The sequence below is a fragment of the Stegodyphus dumicola genome, chromosome 2 (genome assembly GCF_044657685.1).
Source record: "Stegodyphus dumicola isolate Sdum_Otavi_A_Nest chromosome 2, ASM4465768v1".
Taxonomy (NCBI): domain Eukaryota; kingdom Metazoa; phylum Arthropoda; class Arachnida; order Araneae; family Eresidae; genus Stegodyphus; species Stegodyphus dumicola.
In genome coordinates, this window is record NC_140769.1 from 187163867 (window position 1) to 187184849 (window position 20983).

The 20983-nt window shown below is 32.1% G+C and overlaps 1 protein-coding gene across 9 annotated transcripts in view; it reads left to right on the forward strand.

Moving 5' to 3' along the window:
- LOC118188117 (uncharacterized) overlaps positions 1-20983 on the forward strand; it is a 343874-nt gene that overhangs the window by 240315 nt on the left and 82576 nt on the right. For 6 of the 9 annotated variants that reach the window (XR_015039676.1, XM_085811536.1, XM_085811539.1 and 3 more), the window contains 7 exons: positions 1271-1324; positions 2746-2844; positions 6765-6809; positions 7019-7054; positions 7751-7858; positions 10381-10425; positions 11987-12118. Coding sequence is in view for 8 of the 9 variants with exons in the window: in XM_085811536.1 (XP_085667662.1) it covers positions 1271-1324; positions 2746-2844; positions 6765-6809; positions 7019-7054; positions 7751-7858; positions 10381-10425; positions 11987-12118 (519 nt within the window). In the remaining variant the exon portion in view is untranslated. The remainder of the gene's footprint in view (positions 1-1270; positions 1325-2745; positions 2845-6764; positions 6810-7018; positions 7055-7750; positions 7859-10380; positions 10426-11986; positions 12119-20983) is intronic. The other 3 variants (XM_085811542.1, XM_085811538.1, XM_085811543.1) reach the window with 3 other exon arrangements.

Consider the following 20983-nt stretch of genomic DNA (forward strand, 5'->3'; position numbering starts at 1 on the left):
CTAGTTGCCTTGTTTAAGCGACGATAAATACATGGTCTTGCCTCTTTTTCAAGAATTGCAACTAGTATGATAGTTCTATTACTTTCAGTTTTATCATTCTGACTGCCTACTTCAGTTTTTAAAACCTCGGTTTATCTGGCAGACATCCGATAAAGTTTTGTGGATATTGGTATGGCACTAGTTTTTAGTATGACATAAAAATTTCTTTAAAATAAGGTGGATGGGGTGGATGGTTGAATACACGAATAATACACTTTTTAAGGTCAGAAATTACTGCATGCTTAGTGACAGACATCTGTGCAGTACAAGGACTGTGTGATTTGCTTACTGTGCAGTACAAGGACGTTTGGAACAACGCTTCTGAACCGAATGATGTACGTAAAATACAGCATTCAAAATAATTTCTCCACCAGGCGATAAAGAATTTTTGAAAATTCACTTATTTTGACCCATATGTTTTATAAGAATTTTTAAAAATGCACTGTCGCATTATTAAATTGCCACTCTGTGTAGTCTAAGTAATTATTTTCTTTTTATAGAACTTTCATATACATTATTACTGCTTAAAATAATAAATTGTAAGGATAATAAACTAAAGAGGCAAATAATGTATTTTCCTGTCAGAAAACTTTAATTTGTATCGCAAAGCATAAATCTGTATTAATCCGGAAATTCTTGTATTAATTATGTAACATGTTCATCGCATTCGAAAAATTCTGTTCTCGCCGTAAATGTATTCGAAAAATTTCTGGCTTAAAATGTAGCATTTGTATAAAAATATTTAATCGTTAATTTTTTATAAATGAATGTTTATAAGAATTAATTTATTTGCAGAATTCACAAAATTTTAGTTCGTGAAAATAACAAAAGAAAAAATACTTTAAATCCAAAAATTTAGTTTTATGAAATATTGTTTATTTTTGTATTAAAAATTTCCTACTTTCTCTGTAAATGTTTTAATACCGAAATATTTTTCAGTTAACGCGTTCTTAGAATTTGAAATTTGGTATACGCAAACCCTTTTATTTTGTTATGAGTGAATGATCAAATTGACTAGCTTAAATGAATCTATTATGTTAATAACACTTTTCAAAAATAGTTAAAGTATCAAGCATTTGAAATTTCTTAAAAGATGTCTTGCTTTAATTTTGTTTCTTTTTTTAAGTTGGCCAAATTGCATGTAGGCCTTGCATGATTTTGCACTCCCTACTAACCCACTGCACTTGTGTTGGTGTTTTTTTTTTTTTTTTTTTTTCCTTACATAATTTAGGGTCTTGCTAGCGTAGGTGTTACAGTTTCACCTGGTGATTTACTACTACTCAAAGTGAGTACTCTTAATATATTTTTTGTAAAATTTCCGCAATTAGAAAATTTTCTACTGAAATAGTTAAATATCAAATATAAGTTTCTATTTAATATTTATTAAAAGGCATTTGATTATAAAAAATGAAGATGCAGATTTTAAATTTTGATATTTACTAAAATTTTTATTAAAAATTTGAACTGAATTTCTCTAGTTCTAGAAAGAATTAATAAAATTTGTAAAAATTATAAACTGTGTAAAAGTATGGTATATATTAAAAAATTGAAACTTATTGCTTAAAATTAGTTATTAAAGATGATGCTTGGGAAATTGCATTTAGTATTAAATATAAATTTAAAATATAGTAAAATCGAAAACATGGGAAATGTGAAATTACAGAAATGTAAAGATAAGTTAAAATATAATAATTTTACATTTAAATAATACTATTTAGTTATAAAAATATAATTTCCTAAATAAATATTTAACGAGGTTTTAAAGTATAAAATTTTATATCCATTAATACATAAATTATATAATTTACAATCCCTAAACAAGTCAGTATTATGTCCGCTCCTAAATAATTCATTCAGTTAATAAAATGCAAATATTTTCTGAAAATGTTCGTCCTAATTTGAACCTCCAGTACTCGGGAATGCTGTACTCCTTCGTAGTTCTTTGTATTTTTTGCCTGAAATTAAAACTCGAGCAAATTTCTCCTATGGCTGTAAATTCCTCATCTAATCGGTCATGTTCACGAATGTATGTGAGAAAGAAAGAGAAAATACTTTTAATAGTTTTAAAGATAGTTAGATTTTTGTCATCTTTAAGTGAAATTCTTTGACTCATGTTTTGCTAATAAAGTTTATTTTATTGTTTTAAATATTTCCATGGTTTACTAAACATCCTTTTTATTGTTGCAGTTGGTAGTGATAGTTAGATATCTTAGAAATGTATTTAAGATCTGTATTAAAGGTGAACATCCAGATAAATAGCAAGCTTGTGCTCTACGTAAGATATCTATTGCAAGTAAACAGCTATCCTTTTAATTAATATCACTACGCTGATATGATAAACGTAGCAGCTGAAAAAGTTAAGTTTATTTTAGAAGAATGACAAAGAAATGGCAAGCGCCATTTGAAAAACTGCCATGTATGAGTTCATAATATTTTTTTTAAATTATACCTAAATTTGAGCCCTCTTTTTATGAAGCTGAGCTTTATTATTGTTTCTAAAAACTGCAGCATATAACAACGTAGACTATGTTATGATAGATTATGTTACTGTTGTTTTGTTTTTTACAATACTGTCTTTTGTACTGAAATACATAAGCTATGTTATATTATCATAGTTATTAACAACAAAACACTTATTACATGATTAAACGTACTGTTATTATATAATTGTCTATATTTTAATGGAACGTCTCCGCTGGATTGCAGGGGGAGCCCGGAAGTCCTGGACCTCCCGGTCCTCCGGGGCCTCCCGGACCTACAGGTTTACCTGGATTCGATGGACGAGTGGGATTACCTGGAGAACCCGTGAGTGCTAATATGTCTCGCTTATTTTTTGTACAAAATGTTTTATGAGAAAATTAATTCTTACAAAATTTAATTGTAATGCTGTTGTGCATAAATATTCTGGTAGTTAATATAATATCTCGATGTTGTGATAATTTGACTAAAAGTTTCATGCACTTCCAAGGTTACCTTGATGTTAACGAGACTAACTATGTCCGAAATGGAAAGCTAATTCATCCGCAATCTTGATAGCATAAGAATATTAAATGGAGTGATCTTCTGGAAATCGATTTTTTACCCAGGCCCTTTTCTAATTTGCTAAATTATACTTTTTTAAAACCTAAAAGGTGTTATTGTTTTTAGCACGCAAATTTTATTCTATTAAAATAATAAATAAAGCGACATATTCGTGAAACCTAGGTCGATCCAGCAATTTCAAAACATTTATAGAAAGAGAAAACACTACTTCTTAAGTTATTTAAAAAATTGTTACTCTACGACTCAACAGAAAACGAAAATAAAAGTGAAATTTATTGCCAAAGTTATACTTACAAGTGCTTTTGGTTCTAATTCAGTTACCTGTACGAACGTTTTAGCTGAAATTTAAATCCCTCTCCAAAATAAAAATTGTTATTAAAATTAAAATTAACTTGCAAAGAAAAACTGATTTTCTCGAAATACTTGGGTTCCAACAACAAAGTACCTGTTTCTAAGTTCTTCATTTGGCAACTGAAGGGCCAACAGAAAAATCATATATACATTGTTATTTGAATACCCTTGGCTGGCTCATTTTAAAATTAAATATGAAGTGTATTGCAAATGTTGCGAAACAATCGCCAAGTGATAAACAGGTCAGTCAAACAATCAAGGTTTGGGTCAATAAGTGTTTTTATCATAAGCATTTCTTCGTATCTTCTGATAGTTTAAAAATATACTTCTGCTACTTTATTGGTATTCTTGGCCACAAGAAATCTATAGCTGATATAACTGATATCGTCAGTGCTCATAAAGCTAAAGAAAATCAAAATAAGCTGAATCCTATATAAGCTACAATCTTCTGTGTGAGAAATTTGTTTTCATGAAGAAATCGTCGCGATTCTAGGTGAAAGAATGTGAATGATGATAGTATAGAATCTTGTCAGGATGAAGGAAACTTTGGCCAACATGAACACATGAATGCGAGCGTTATTTTACATGAATACATGAATTTATTTTGAAAAAGATCGTTTATAAAATGAAAGCAATCAAATGCTTTTCAGTTATATCTTGATGAAACTGTAGGCATTTCTTCACAAGAGCAAATATCTATTTGTGTGACATATAGGAACCGACATATAGTGGGAAAACTCGAAAGGGAAAGGTTTCTAATAAAATTGTATTTACAATTTATACCCAATTTTCTTTCTTCTTCTGACATGCCTTCATGGTGTAACGATAGCACACTCTGCGCGTATTCGAGAGATCCAGGTTCGAGTCCCAGCGAGGGGATTTTTCATTTTTCATGTCCCCTACTTCAGAATAGCCTAATGACTCAACATACCTGTAATGTCGACACTCGCAGAACATTTGGTTAATACCGTTATTAATAATTTGACATCATTAGACTTGGATTTAAAATACATGAGGCTGTAGTGGTGCCGCAGCCACTGTTCGGGATATTAAAGGATGTGCCAGCTAAAGTGAGAGAAATATTTCTTTCAACATTGCATGTGCTTCTCATTTCCAAATTTTGGCAATTTCTGATGCACGTTGCATTAAAACTATTCATAACAGCATTGGAGTGATAAAAAAATATTATTCTTTTATAAACACTCCGAAACGAAATTCTGTTTTTGGAAGAAAGTATATCAAATTTGTGGCCATCTTGACGAAATTACTAAAACATTTATAACCTTTATTTCAAGTATTAGAAATTACAGAGAATCGGCATGATAGGGAATCATCTTCTGGATTATGTTCTTGAGTTCAATGAAATATTCTGCTTTGTAATTTCATATTTTCATTTATGTTGTCATTAAGCAGGGTCTTACGGTTGAAATGGATAGACCTCACTACAGCAAATCAATTATATAAAGATTTTTTCAGAGAACTATTAGAAATTTGTGACAGCGCAGAAAGAGTTGTAAGGACCATTAGAATACTGTGCAATTAAGAAACTGGAGAAAATGAGCAGCGCTTTTACCGGGACTCAAAATTCGGACCTCTCTATTGCTAGCCTGACGATCTTCCAAATATGCATCGAAAGTACGCTGAAGGGAAGGAAAAAATGCCTTACAATGTATGCAATGTAGTATTTAGAGTCGGCTACTGTTCCAAGACAAATAAATGAAGAAGAATTTTTAATTTTTCTTCAGTGACTGGCAAGCAAATAAATATGTTGCTTTAATATTACAACAGAATCTATCGAATCCGATTTTCGAATATTAATTTTTAATTATTTTTGTTGGTGTGATCCAAGGCGATCCTCTCTTAAAGAACGTTTTATTAAACATAAAGAACTGTTAAATTATTTAAATATTTTCATTCCATAAAAGAATACAATCCTTCTCCAATCTGAACATGAAGGAAAACTCGAAATACTTTTAAAAATGCATTTTTTCTGATTCGTGGTACTGTAAGATTGGTATTTTACATGTTGTCAAAGAAACTTACATCAAGACGAAAAACGTGTAAAAAGCCTCTTTTGAAAATCGTAATGATATTACCAGTTACCATGCATACTGGCGGAAAGATCGTTTTTTATGCTAAAATATTTAAAACATTATTTACGAAATAGTACTTATGAAACACGTTTAAATGGACTGTGTTTGTTGTAAAAAACTGTGTTGCGTAAAATAGAATTTAAGCATTCTTGAAAAATGTAAAATGAATGTTAATATATGATTTATGTAAATTAAGAAAAACTCCTTTTTGAAATATCTTGCACTTGATAAAATAATGTATATATATTTGTATTGTGGATTAGTATTTTACAGCTGTATAAAAGGTTGATGGTGGTCAGCCAAGGAAATAAAGAGTCTGATGACTGATATATCGGCGTGCACGCGAAAAGAGATCGAAATCAGACAGTGGGCAACACTGCTCAGCAGTTGCGCCGGGTAACCGGACAACAGTCGTCCCGTTTACTCTTGTATATTGTATGGCCTATACTCTTGTGTCGCCAGACGACTTCATAAGGATGGCCTGTTGGTCCATCGTCCTGAGCGCCGCATGCCATTGATTACAGTAGTGTAGTGAACACAGTACCATTGATTACAGTAGTGTAGTGAACACAAAGACTGGATACCTCATCAATGGAATCGCGTCCTCTTAGATTAGAATCGTTTCAGTCTGACAAACCATTCTTTGTGCCAGTTCATATGGAGTGAGGTAAGGCCCGCTTTCATTCCACTAAGAAAAGGGAAAGGCATCGTTGGGGGGAGCTCTAAAATGCTTGTATGGGGCTGCATTATGATGAACGGATGGACAGCGCTCCACATTTTCGACAGAGGTTCAGTTACCAAAGATCGTTACTGTGGTGACATTATTGTCTCCCAAAGTGCATCTGTTCTGGGGTGCCATATGTTCCGGTTTTGTTTTTATGGATGACAGTGTAAAGCCACTCAGGACTCGTGCTCCTGGAAAGGGAAGGTATCCACCGAATGGATTTATCAGCGTGCTCCCTTGATTTAAATCCCAGTGAATACATGCGGGATACATGCCTTGTTCGAGTCCCGGCGAAGGCGTTGCTCACTTTTCATCTCTCCTGCTTCAAAAAACCTAATGTCTCTTTAAGGTATTATTCAATATAAAAAAATTATATTTAACGTCTTGTAAAACGTTGCTTTTCTGTCACATACGACCTACTGCAATAACAATGATTATTCCTTTGCACTTATATAGTTTCTTTTAAAGTTCTATATAAGAGCCATGAATTCCATTACATAATTGATTAATTTCAGGGTCCGCCTGGAGAACCAGGAGCACCAGGTTCGCCAGGTCCTGTGGTAAGTAAATAGTTTTAAGTAATTAATTTTGCTTTTAATTTCTCGTGTTAACACTTTTAATAACCGCTTTATCTTTTTTACCGCATTGTTGAGATAATCATTTGGAACTAATGATTGAAAACAGTAGTTTTCGCACTATTTTCTTGTGAATGACTTTTTCTGCATAATTTTATTAAACTATTACTAAGTTTATTAATTACTATTTTCAGGGACCTACCGGAAAAGATGGCATTTCAGGACCAAAGGTATACTGACATAAATTGCAATTTTGCTAAATATCTAATGTTCAGGATGCTTATAAAAATATACATATATATATTCTCGTTAGCAAATATATTTCAATGTCTGTAATAGACTGTATTTGTAACAAACTTAGTCATTTGCACTCACGTTGAAAGACGAAATGTCTTGGCATTTAAATTTTCATTTTTAACAATTTGGGAAAATAACACAACGCTATTGTATTACTCTGAATTATTTTAACGCACATTTTCATTTTTAATAATATTTTGAAAAATGGAAAATCTCTCGTGTATTTTCTGAATTGTTTATTATATAGAGCTTTTGTTGTTAAATTTCCATTTTTTACAATATTTTAAAAATGAAAAAATGCTAGCGCATTATTCTAAATTATTTTTAATTTTTATTTAAATACTTTGTTGCTAAATCATTGCGCTGTACGAAGCAATACTTTTTTCAGAATAGAGAGAAAAAACAGAATAAGTATGTATGTATGTGTTTTATTTTGGCTGTTTTTCATAAGTGTCTAATCAGCATACTGATACAAAATTTTGTTTTTAAAGAGAGTTTTCGATGTTTTACATCGATCAATATTTTATTGCAGAGAAATCAATTTAAGGATAATCATTGCTATGTCTTTTAAGTCACAACAGAAATTACTTTGTAGCCTTTTCTACCCGTTTGCATCATTTCTATTTCAGGGAGACAAGGGTGATCGGGGATTTATGGGATCCCCCGGTCTTCCTGGTCGACATGGGGATCAGGGGCCCCCTGGATTACCTGGGCCCCCAGGTCTCAAAGGAAACAAAGTGAGACAGCTTGTCTCCGTATTGTTTCAGTTTTGTTTTGTTCCAACTCTTTTTTTATGGTTTGCTATTTTTATTTATTTCGTCATTTTCTAGTTGAATGTGAACTGTCATGTGTTGAATATCGTCTTTTTGTCTCCCCCCAATTAATTTCTTTCTGCTTGTCTTATTTTTTTTCCAGTTTCCTTTTATAATTATGTTATGTTAATTCCAGTAAACTAAAACTGAACTTTTGCAAGGAAAATCTGGTAGAACTTTTTGTTCCGAAGTAGAATTTGTATTCCATTATCGCTCTGCAACATTTAGAATTCTGTGCAAATTTAATGTGAATAAAGAAATTAGATTAATTTTACTGAAGTGGAAATGAAAGTGTAACTTACTTGGATAAACTAAAACTGTAAAAATAGTTGCCATGAGCATTTAGGCAGACTTTTCACCATAAAACAAGTGAAAGAATAATGTTATGAAATGATGGTAAGAATTTCTGTGTGAAACAACTAACTATGAATCTCCCTTTGAACTCTTTTGTGCAGTAGCGTCTTTCGCGTGCTATTTCAGAAGGTCAAAACGGCAAATATATAGTAATATCATAAACGACATTTCTGGACTTTATCGCGGATACAGCATGATATCTTAATTCAGTTTGCCAAGTATAATGCATGTTATGTCTGAAGTATGCGGCATTGCATTATCTTTTGAGAAAACAGCGTCTTTCGTTATTCGAATTTATCACTTTACTCGACTTTTAGTACATTTCATAGCATCGTTCCGCAGTCAGTGTTGCATCGTGTGGTAGCTAATGCAGCAGCTATTAATAAACAGGGCAAGTATCACTTTTCTGGAGCTAATGCTTACTTTGTGAAAACTTTGCATGAGTGATTCTACTAGAAGCTGAAGCACGGGATTACTAGTTCAAAGTGAAACTGTGCGATGGATTACTGCATTCTAGTATGCCGTAATCCTTTAAGGTTACCGTTCTGTAGAACTCCTCATCACCTTTCTCGAACAGCAGCAAATTCTCCAATGACAGATCCATTTATTGAAATTTGTATTCTGCTTGCAAAAATTTAGTTATCTATACCATGTCCAGCTTTCTGTAAGCAAGTGCGTATGGGCTTTGATGTAAACTCTTCCTGTGCTCTGTTTCAGTGCTTTGTACAGCTAGTGCATAGATATTCGCCTATTTCTCCTCAGTGTGGGAATGCGACACCCCTATGCCTTTAATTAGGATTTTTGAATTTTGTGCTTTGATCCTTTGCCTGTGACCTTGTCGAAACATGAATATTCATTAAAATGCAGAGTATTTTGAGTTTCATTTTTTTTCTCATTGTATAGCTTTTAAGTAAGCTGATAATTTCTGAGAATTTGGGCTGTGTAGCATTGAATCATTGCCATCTGTGTATATTTAATGTATCCATCATTTCATTGAATTTATTTTCATATATAGTATTGCAATTAAAAACGCTTTTAAATACAATAATCTCTGGCAGTTAAAAATCAAGTAAATTCTTCACTTGCCGTATTCTTTTCCTCACAAAAGTGCTTTTTTTCAATAGAATAATCGCTGACAACATGTATGAAACATTCTTGATTTGAAATTTTCGCCTTAAAAGTGTTTTCCTATGCTGCTGTTTTCATGTTTATTTGCGCAATCAGGTATTTTTCTGAGAAATTAGTAATTTAAGTCCATGCTTGCACAATCGCTTGAAGATACTTTCAGAAAATTGCCTTTCGAATATCTTGCATATGTTTTCTTTCTTTAAGAGATTAGTAGACTGTTAATCAGATGATTTTTTGAGACACTTCGTTTTGTCTGTTATCAACATACTGAAGGTATGTAAAGTACGTTAAACTAAGAGTATCTGAAACTGTATGAAGTGATTAAATTCTTAAGCCGGAATAATAAAGTTGAATTCAGCTCCGTAATCACATGATTAAAATATATCAAGTTTTAGTCTCAAATATCAATTTAAATGTTTATTTTTAGAAGGAGAACAGCTCATAAACTCGAAATCGAATAAAGTGGGAATTATACAAATATATTTTCATTTCCTCAAGTTGAGAAATTTCATTAAAAACTAGAATTTAAAGAAATTGCGTTATATCATACTTAAATACTTTATTCCATCATGATTTTATACAATTTTACTGAATGTTAGGTATGTTGCTGAATACAATACAAAAGTTCTTAGTATTCACCTCATATTTATCTAATTAATATCAGCAAACCTGATTCGGTAGCAATTTTGTATTTGAATAAAATTCCAATTAATATTGTCCTTAAACAGAATAATTATTTAAATTACACAGTTTAAATAATCAGGATGTCTCTAAATCATGTGTTTCTCTTCACATTTCCTTTATTTTCCTCTACTATTACTTTTTATTTACTTTTCGTTTTTGATGTGTATTTTTGTGCACGAATGTTGCATCCTTCTATCTCTGCATGGCGGATATTTGTACAATTGTACTCAGAAAAATGCGTATTTTCTCTCTTGTCTTTTCATTAATTGCTGCTATTTTAGGGTAATCCAGGAAAAAATGGAACGAATGGTATTCCGGGAGCGACTGTAAGTTTTTCTGAGTTTTTTATTCAAATTTATAAATATGTGTTGATATTCGTATCTCTCTGAATTAATTTTCTTCTTTTATTTCACGGGGGGTATAATGTCTTAAGGGGAGGTATAATGTCTTGGAGGAGTTTTAAGAGAAACTGGCTCGCATTAACGTTATATGTGAGAGAAAAATCACAAAACTTAAGAAACCAACTAATTCGTTAAGATGTAGATTCCACACTGAACTGCTATGTTTAACGGCCTTATCTATTCGGCTGCTGCTTGGCTCAAATAAAAAAGGAAATTTGGAATTTTTATTTTTGTATATCATAATTTATAAGTGAAAATATCAATTAAATGTGTTAATGCCACTCGTAATGGCTGAGGTTTTAGACTGATATTAATAGTTTTCTATTTAAAATATGAAAAAAGCATTTTGAAAAGGCAACAGAAATTTAATTCTTAAAATAAAGAGTAAAAACTTTAAATTTTAAACAGTACCCTTATCAAAGAATAAACTCTTTTGTTGATAGGTTTTACGAAATTTCATTCAGAGGTGCAACTGCGAAAGTAACTTCAAGGATTTAACTTATAATATTTTACCTTGAAAAACCTTAAAAATCCTTTCTTTCGGAATAGATGTGAGAAAGGTGCCTGCAGTTAATGATTGATGTCTATGCATCGATTTACATTTAGGGGGCTAAAAATTTAGGTTTTGAATCAATGCCAAGGATTTTCACAGGAAATTATTCCAACTGCGTTTTCTCTTATGAATAATGCGATTCTCCTTTTCTTCGAGAAGAAAATAATTGCTATTTTTGAAACATAATGTGTGACTTTTCAAAATGAAGTGTCAGAATTATTGGGAAGATAAAATGGACCAGATTTATTAAATTGGTTGCAAATATATTCGAATCAAATTTAAAACATAAGCACAAATAAATTTCACATTTCTTTTACAATACTGAAGTAACTTCTAACAGATAAGAATTTAATTTTTTTCTGTGCACCTATCATCACTTGCCTAAAATTTTATATTTTTTTTTTATGAAAATTCACTACGGGGTACACTGATAATATTAAACAAGCACATATTTACTTAAGGAAACCTTGTTTTTCTTTTAATCTGTCGAATTAATTTTTAATTCATAAATAAAATATATAAAATCAGCTTCACAAATATACGTCATTCCTTTTTCAGAGATTTTTCCTCTTGAGAATACATGTGGATGCAGAGTAAAACTAGTTCTTCATTATTCGTATTAAAATTCTAATTTTCAATCATAAGTTTTTATTTTAATCTGCTCAGGTTTTATAAATTAGTACACCTCTTTAACGGTATGGAGAAATTTTAACAGAAACTCAAGATTTGAATGATGAAACACCATTAAAGATGTTCATTCACTTGAAAAGTCTGTGCATTACTCCAAAAGTAATAAAATTTAGATTTCATATATTATGTTACTAAATCTTCGTGGACTTGAAGAACGTTAAAATATGCTATTTTTCTTGTCGGTAGCTGTTATGCACTCTTTTAAATGTTTTTTTTTTTTTTTTTTTTTTTTTTTTTAAACAGGGAGAGAAAGGGGAGAAAGGGGAACGTGGCTTGACAACGACTCTGGACGGTAACGCTTTTCCAACTGGATTCATAGAAGGACCTCCTGGGCCTCCCGGACCTCCTGGGCCAGCAGGACCTCCGGGGAGAAAGGTAGTGTTAAGACTTTTTTTTTTTTTAAGTCATGACGAAACACATTGCTAAGTGTCATATAAATCAAGAAAAAGCTATTTCGAAGAAGTCGAAATTATCATTTCTGAATAATGTATGGTAAATTTAAAATTTCTTTAAAAGAAAAAACATGCGAAAAACTTACTTGATACTGTTATTTCACTCAATTAAGAGCAAAAGTCATTTTATATTAAATTGTATTGTAATATATATTTACTTATTTTTGTTTTAATATAGTTATTGATTGTAATTTTACCGAAGACTTTTATTTTTACAATTAATGCAGTAAAAATTTAGTACTTGGGATAGCTTAATGATATTTTTATAGCTTGTTTTCGTTTTATTGCAGGAACAGCCGGTGTTCATGTTATTTTAATTTTTTAATCAATCAAAGTATCCATATGTAAAATGACATTTAAACTGAAGATATGTATAAAAGTAACTAATATTTATATGATAGTCCTAATAAATTTACGAGTGTATTTAATATTTTCAAATTAGTAAAGTTTTGTTTTAATATTATTAATAAGTATAACACTAATTTTCAAAAAATATATTTTTTTACTACAAGCTTTACTTAATTTACAATTCATTTTTGTTTCATTTTATTAAACTTTATTGAAATAGTTTGATCTCTTAAGAATTAATGTGGATAAATCAACATAAAGCGCTTAACAAAAACGTTAAAAATGTTTTGCTTATATTTATAGTTGCCTAATTTTTATTTGACTGGATTATGACAAAGCTCACAAGGGCTCTTTACCTGCAAACTTTTTGAAATAAACACGAAAAATTTTATTCAAGTAAAATGCCTTAACTGTCAGGCTTTTTTTAAATTAACTGCATGTTTTTGAAAAATGAAAGCCACATCTCCAAGTCATTTCTTTTTCAGCGAATGTTGGTTTGTAATTTTTATCCGAAAGCAAATTTCTTTTTATTTCTCAGATTCGCTGATTTTAGTACTGAGAATCTTGATGCAGCCTTTCTCGTGTTCCTTTTGCTTCACACGACCGATTGAAATGATGCCGTTTTCGTTTCAGGGTGACGCCGGAAGTCAGGGTCCTCAAGGAGAGCATGGGGAGAAAGGGGACATGGGGGAAAGGGGACGGAGAGGAAAAAGGGTACAGTTGGCTTCCATGAAAAATATTCGTTATTGTGCTTTTTCGCAATCAGCTAGCTCTTCCGCTTCTTTTATGTCGCCGCAAATCTGAGTTCATGTGTACAGCTGCAATTGCGGTTATGATGCCTTCTCATTCTTTGCCTTGTTTTGTTTACATCGGCTCAGCGTCTGAAACATCTTGCGCAAAAGAAAGCTGCTAATGGTACTTATGATATAGCTCTTTGATGGCGTCCTCCCGAACTTCACCTAGGGAGCCATTTAAAAATATCATCTTCTCTTGTTACAAAAGAATATTTAAAAAATTTCTCTCTCTTTCTGTTTCCCGTTGCTTCGTACCTAGCATGTATTACACTACTGTTAATATAAAATGGTTGCTTTATTTGAATATTGATTCTAGACGCTTACTTTGATTACAGGCTCAGAATAAAATAGAAAAATTTATAAAAGCAGTTTCAGCGTAGGAAATTTTTGTAAATGCAGCATCTGTGTTTTATATCATTTCTATACAGTAAAAAGTCAAATTACTTAAGTACTCGTTCTGTATTTTTATATGCGTAACATCACAAATGTATTCGTGATTAGTACTTTTTTTTCTTTGCCAGCCGTAAATTTAGTAGTTGGCGCTGTTGAAGTAACTCTTAAAATTGCATGTTCCCGGCTGAATATGGATAAATCAATTTACTATATAGTCAATTCTTAAATTTTAGAACTAAAAATTCTTATTTAATTTTTCTCGAAAACATTTATTGAAAGGTAATCTAGTTTTCCTTTTATGACCATTTCAAAGTGGAACTTAACTTATAACCACCATGTAAATTAAACTTTAAAATTTTGACTGTTTTGTCCAAGTCCCAGCTTTAAAAATATATATTTAAATATAAATTTTTGCATTAATCCTCTTAGAAAGAATGTTTTAAGAAGCTAATTTTTCTCTCGCGTTATAGATTGTATAAAAAACGTGATCTTTAATATGATTTAGATTGTTTCAGCAGATATAAGAATCGGGTCACTCGGTGGTACAGAATAAACACTGCTGGACTGTTTTATTTCTTTGTCATTTAGCAAAAAATCTTTTAATTAAAATATTTATCCTTTGGACTTCGCTTTAAACTTTAATTATAATTAAAATGACTAGAAAATGAAAAGCTGTCTTCAGCTGAAACGCAATTAATGTAATTGATATTTTAAAAAAATTGACAAGAATGCAAATTTATGGAAGTCTAGCAATCGAAAATCTTAATTTTCTTGTGTGAGCACTGAAAATAACTGTAGAAGGAAAGAAGAAAATTAGGGAGAAAAGTAAGCAAAATTTTGCAGCGAAATTTGGCTGTCAGACATACCAAGATGTTTACAAAAGTTGGTCGCTTTTGAAGATACTTTCAGAATACTTCAAAGAATTTAGGTGTTCAAAGAGAAAACACTTGGCGTGTACACCAGCAAATACCATCAATTGAGCTTGTGTTAACAGAAAAGACAAAAACGATATCATTGCAGATTAAAGTGAAGATCGACTAGTTTTACACTATATGGTTGTATAAATTTAAATTACGTTATAGAACATTATATCGTATCATAAACGGAGAATCCCATGATTTCTCAGTGGAATTATTTGAAGATTCAGGAGTTTATCCAGTGATGTATGCGGATGTCACCTAAAGACTTTTTTTCTCCTCCTGATGAAACAGCGGCCGAGCGCTAACGTTGCTGAACACTGGTAGTTCGGTCTGAGGTTCGAATCCCACGAACGGACTGGCTGCATGGGCATTTTCGTGGTTTTTCCCATGTGTAACGTGTATAGGAACCAGTTTCCCTTAGAAAGTCCTCCACGAAGGCATCCCTTCCCTTAGGCAGTTAGCCCTAGTGTGCTTTATCATAATTAAATAAACCAAAACCTCTTGATGAAACCAGTCTTTCCTTTTATCTCATACCTTCAAAATGCTTAGCCTCTAAAGACTAATAAGTCTCTGATGAAATGGATCGAGTTGGATTATTAAATTATGGCAAAGCAGGGCTATCTGCCTAAAAGGAAGGATGCCTTCGTGAAGAAATTAATTTCTAAGGGAAGCCAGCTGGCATACACGTTACACATGAGAAAGTCTACGAGAACGCCCATTCAACCAACCCGTTTACTGAGATTCGAACGACGGAGTCAACTACCAGTGTTCAGCGAATTTACCGCTCGGCCGTTTCTGGGCCTTTATGAAATGGATGGCAATAACTTTATTTAAAATTATTGTCAGAAATACCAAGATGTTTCGAAAAGTTGGATGCTTTTTAATATACGTGCAGAATGCCTAAAGAAAAAGAGGAAGAATGAAGCAGAATGCCTGAAGAATCGTATCTAGCATGTATTACACTACAAGGCGTAAAATTTAGTATTTGTATTTTTTTTAAATTTAAAACCTTTTAATCTTATGATATTTGATTCTTGCGATTTTAAAAATAAAATATTTGACTAAAATATGAATAACATTTTAAGAAACCAAATGTAGGATTAAATTGTGTAAAGCAATGGGCACAATGATAAAACTGTTTAAAGCAGTGTATGCAAGTCATCCTAAGTTAAAATGTCGGTTATACATCTCTCTTATTTATATATATCTTTTTTGAACAGAACATTGAAAGGCGTCTTAAGTGTGCTTTACTGTATTTTCTCTTTTAATATATGCAGTTTTCAAATGCATCGTAGTCTGGGTTACAAAGTATTCTTCCGAAAGAAACGCAATTCAAATAAATAAAATCAAATTCTGGAAAATTTATATTAATAAATATATTTAAAATGCTCAGTTCGAATGAATAAATTGAAAATTTTAAAATAATTATCTGAAGAGACAATGCAATACTAACAATTAAAATAAAAGTCTAAAAATTTAAAAATTACCTAAAATAGTAATTAGGACTAAAAATATAGTATAAAAAAACTATTTGTAAAAAAAAAATAAAATAAATAAACGATGCGCCTTTGATTTAAACTACGCAGTTCGAGTAAGTAAATAGGAATTTTTAAAACAGTTATTCGAAAGAAACTATGCAAAGTAAACAATTCAAATAAATTCGAAAAAGAAAAAAATTGCTTAAAATTAATACTATTTATAATTAAAAATATAAGAAAGAATATTATTTGAAATAAGGAACGATTGAGTCTTTTTTTCCTCTCACGCACTATGTAAAAATGGAAATGAAAATAGGTTGCCACATATTAAGAAGTTCGCCAAGTGAACCAATTCTGGCACAAACTGAATAAAAAGCCCCAACATAAATATTGTTGAATTTCTCCGTAAATTTCGCACCAAATTTTACAAAATTTAATATTTATGCATAATTTGAGTCGTAAAATCGAAATATGTAAAAAAAATTGCTATGTTATTTCAGAAAAGTCCGATTTTGTGTCAAAATACCTATGTTAGAATAGTGCTATATATAAATCTAATATATATCCTAAGTCGCGCTTTCGAGACATGAAGAAAGCAATTTGAATTTCGTAAATCGGTCCCACTGTCCCCCTTTTTTTTTTTTTTTTTTTTTTGTTTGTTTTTTGAGCAGTGTACCTCTGAAATTCCCTCCAAGACATACCAGCAGATTCTTCACTTCCCCAAGCCATGTTTTTGGGTCATTTTTTTCCTTTTGAATGCTGATATCCCACCTTGGGATCTACTCATGTAAACCTCATCACCATGCCCATCGTGGAAACATCTCAGGTTGCAGGGAAGTACTGCTGCCGCAGTAGAAACCCTGCATAATCACGTTTAATTACATAATCAAGCAGTCATACTCGTTTCCACGTCAAGGAAGATGACGTTGACTCTCTAGGAACGTGCTTTACTAGTGAAATCGTTTTACCAAAACCGAGACTCTGCTACCGAAGCTTTGCGAAATTTTTGTCTTTGAAGCGGTTACCGAAAGGTCCACTCACTAGTCAAAGACTAACAAACATGATTAGAAAATTTGAAGCAGCGGGAACGTGGGGTATTCTGATAAGAAGGGCACGAAAGTGTGTTGCAGCACAGGTAGTGGATCATATAGCGACGCAAGTGGAGGAAGACAGATCACAAACCATCGGCAGCACTACTGTTCAGCGTATTGCAGCATCTGTTCACCAACCTCGTTTCACAGTTCATAAGATTCTTTCAAAGGTATTACGCTACTATCCCTATAAACTGTCGCTAGTGCAGCAGATCTTACCAGATGATCTGAATAGTCGACAAACTTTTGCGTCGTGGTTTCTTGCGCGAGCTGAGCTGCAGGATGAATGGCCGTGGATCATTTTGTGGACCGACGAGGCCCACTTGCATATGGAAAATGCGGTTAGCACGCACATTTGCCATATTTGGGCTGCTACAAACCCCCATTAATTCCTTCAGATTTCATTACACTCTTCGCATTTAACGGTTTGATGCGGTTTTACTGCTATTTTTTAGATTCATACGTCCCATTGGATGCTTCTTCGTTAATATAAGATGCACAGCGCAACCAGCCTTATTGTAGATTTTACATCCGTCTGTAAATGCAGTCGAGTATTCGGCTTCTTCATGTTTTTCAAATGTATGGAATTTAATTCTATTGTCGGATGATTCTTTGGTGTTTATTATATGGCTGAAATTTCTTTTCGTATTGACTTGTGGTGGAGGTTTGACCTGTCTGCTCTAATTGTTGATTCAATTGCATGATCGTGGTGGTCACAGCTTCTATTTCTGCACTAATGTACCTGCTAAGTGTACCTGTGTTAAGTGCTACGTTAGACATAGTTGGAAAGGTTGTAATAATATGTGATGCAAAAGGTCTTTGAATGGCAAGGAGGGTTGTCAATGTATAACGTATCAATCAATGTATCAATGTATAACGCCCATAGTTCAGTAATAACCATTTTGGTTATTAGTGTTTTTAATAAAATTTTTATTATTTGAGAATTAAGTCCCTAATTATAACCTTGCATTCGACGTAGTATGAATACTTTTGCTACAGTGTGTAATTTAATGTTTTGGAGATGAGTAGATGCTATTATTATAACTTATTTTATTTGTGTAGCCATACGTTGCTAAAATCTACGCAAAAATTTGTTCTTTAATTTCGTACGATAAGTTCTGTTAATTCATGTTGATTGTTTTTTCTACAGTAGTAGTCTGCTATATTGTCGTTCATTGCCATAATATGTTTCTCCATGGCAGCATTAAATTTCGCCAATAGTTCGCAAGTGAAGGCATATAGAGTACAAGTTCTAAAACTTTTCTGTTATTTCGGGCATATAACATATAACATATTTCAGGCATATAACATACTCGTGTTTCTAAAAGGCAATTATTTGCAATCACTAACGGAGATATGTTCAGTAATCTAAGAAGGATATTATTCCAACGTAACGTTTCCTTAGTTATTAATTATCATGCTTGTTTGTCAGTTGTTGATTCAGTTTCGAATCTTATTTCAGGGTCAGTTCATTGCTTAAAACTTTTTAGCATGAGGTACTGATTTTGTGCGTTTTTAAAACATACACTAAAACGTGCTTCTGTTTACTAAGGCATCAGATACCAAGTTAGAAGTCGACTTATTATCAAGCAATCAACAAAATAAAAGATTGACCAACTGAGCTTGCAACCATTGACCAACTGAGTAACGAACCAATGACAAGGGATAATTTTGTCAATTAAACGTTTTTTTTTTTTTTTTTTTTTTTTTTTTTTTTTTTGTCATTTAAAATGTTTTAAATAATAATAACTTGTCATAAAATACCCCGTATTTTTTATATCTTAAAAGACTTATATGAATCTTTGAGGGCTCTGTACTGGATAATATGATCTGTAGTCTTACTGTTACTGATAAAGTTGGATATTTTTGATCATGTAACTACATGTGATGCAATAAAATTTTGAGCTGCATTAGAATTAACATCCATAACACTTTGACTAGAAGAATGATCAGATGAGGACGCGTCACCTTGATTCAATAATTCTTTTTTGCAATAATGACAGCAAAAATCATTAGCCGATATTTAGGAACTTTTAAAAGTAACACCGAACTCAATCGTATCATTAGCATTTTTTGGGAATTTTCTGTAAGATATTTATCATTTTTCACAAGTTCCATATTTTGTTAAAATCGAATTTTTTTTCTTTTGGGGTTTTCGAACCCATAAAGTTTCTTTTTATTCTTTCCATTACTGTCCGCCGTCAATAGTATGCAAAAAAGATTGAAAAAGATGTTCTTTGTAAATAAATGAATAAGTTATTCGAAAATTATTTTTATTTCACTGTAACATTTGAGTGTAGAATACAAATTGTAAAATAAAAAATGTGAAGAAAATTTAATCTGCCCAACTCAAACATAAGAAAGCAATATATAATTCCTTAACAAATTTGGGTAAATTAGAAAAGAACACAATGGTGTCATAATCATTATTACTATATGCAATAGCAAATTTTAGTTCTGACCATTCTGGAAAAAAAATGTATTTATAAAGTCTGTGTTCATGGTTGTTCCAAATGATTTTCTGAGAATGTTTATAGATTGCATCATTTCATTATATCATTTGATGAAATTGTAGCAGATATACATTGTGAAGAGGAAATCTTTTTTTTTTAATTTTCATTTTCTTTAAGATTGACACCAAAATTTTAATAAGTTAATTCATAGAGAGGATTAAAATATGAATAAATGAAACTGAATGAAAGAAAACAATAAAACAGTCCTTCAAATATCATTCAATGTTCTCAAAAAACCCTGATTGTTCGGCGCGGCACCATTTCTGCATTCAGAGCCATATGCGATTACCCATTCCCCCCCCCCCCATTTAAAACCGCTACTGGTGGTCCAAGCGTTTGTGTCACTTCGAGATCTATAACTGGGTGCTAGAGAATTATGTGTATAGGGTGCATCAGAAAATGTGTACAAAGTTTGAACTGTCGTAAACAATTTAGTTTCCAACCGACAAGGTTACCGTACATTATAGAATATCAGGGAAAATTGAATTAGCAAGCATTATTAGGCAAACTAGACTACAATTTTTCACCAGGCAGATTCACAGCCTTTTTAATAGTAATGTGAGGATTATCTTCAATCCAGTACACACAGTTATGCCTATTGACAGTTCAATTAAGTTTAAATTGCGCTTCGTCCGGCAAAATATGAATCCCAGTCCACGTGTAACGATCTCCTGAATCTATTCACAAAGTTGGACCCGAACGCCATCGTAATGTGTCGTAAACCACTTAACCTTGGCACACTCTGGGATGAGATTCAAGTGATGTGAACAGAAATCCTATTGGACCTTTTGGTGCAAAGTACGGAATCATTCCTGATTCATACTCAGAAATGTATCGATGCTGAAGATTGCCGTTTGAACATTTACTTTAAACACCATTTAGAACATTAAATTTGACCAGAAAGTACACTTATTTTTCAAATTGGAGTATGATCTTACTATTTCGAGACATTTAACCTTGTAGGTTGGAAAATAAATTTCCTATGAGTGTTCAAAGTGTGTATACAATTTTCTGACGCAGCCTGTATATATATATATATATATATACTAGAACGCCCGGCAGTCATACAAAATGACCGCGGTTTTAGATATTATAAATTGTAATTAAAATTATTTGTGCAAAGCTGTCTGATAATTCAAACTGAATTACCCAGGACAGGCGGCGAGGACGCCCCTTTGCTTACTGCCCCACGGGGTTTCCCCCTTCTACTTGCTTAATTGTTTAGAGTGCAATGAAGGAAACCACTGGCGG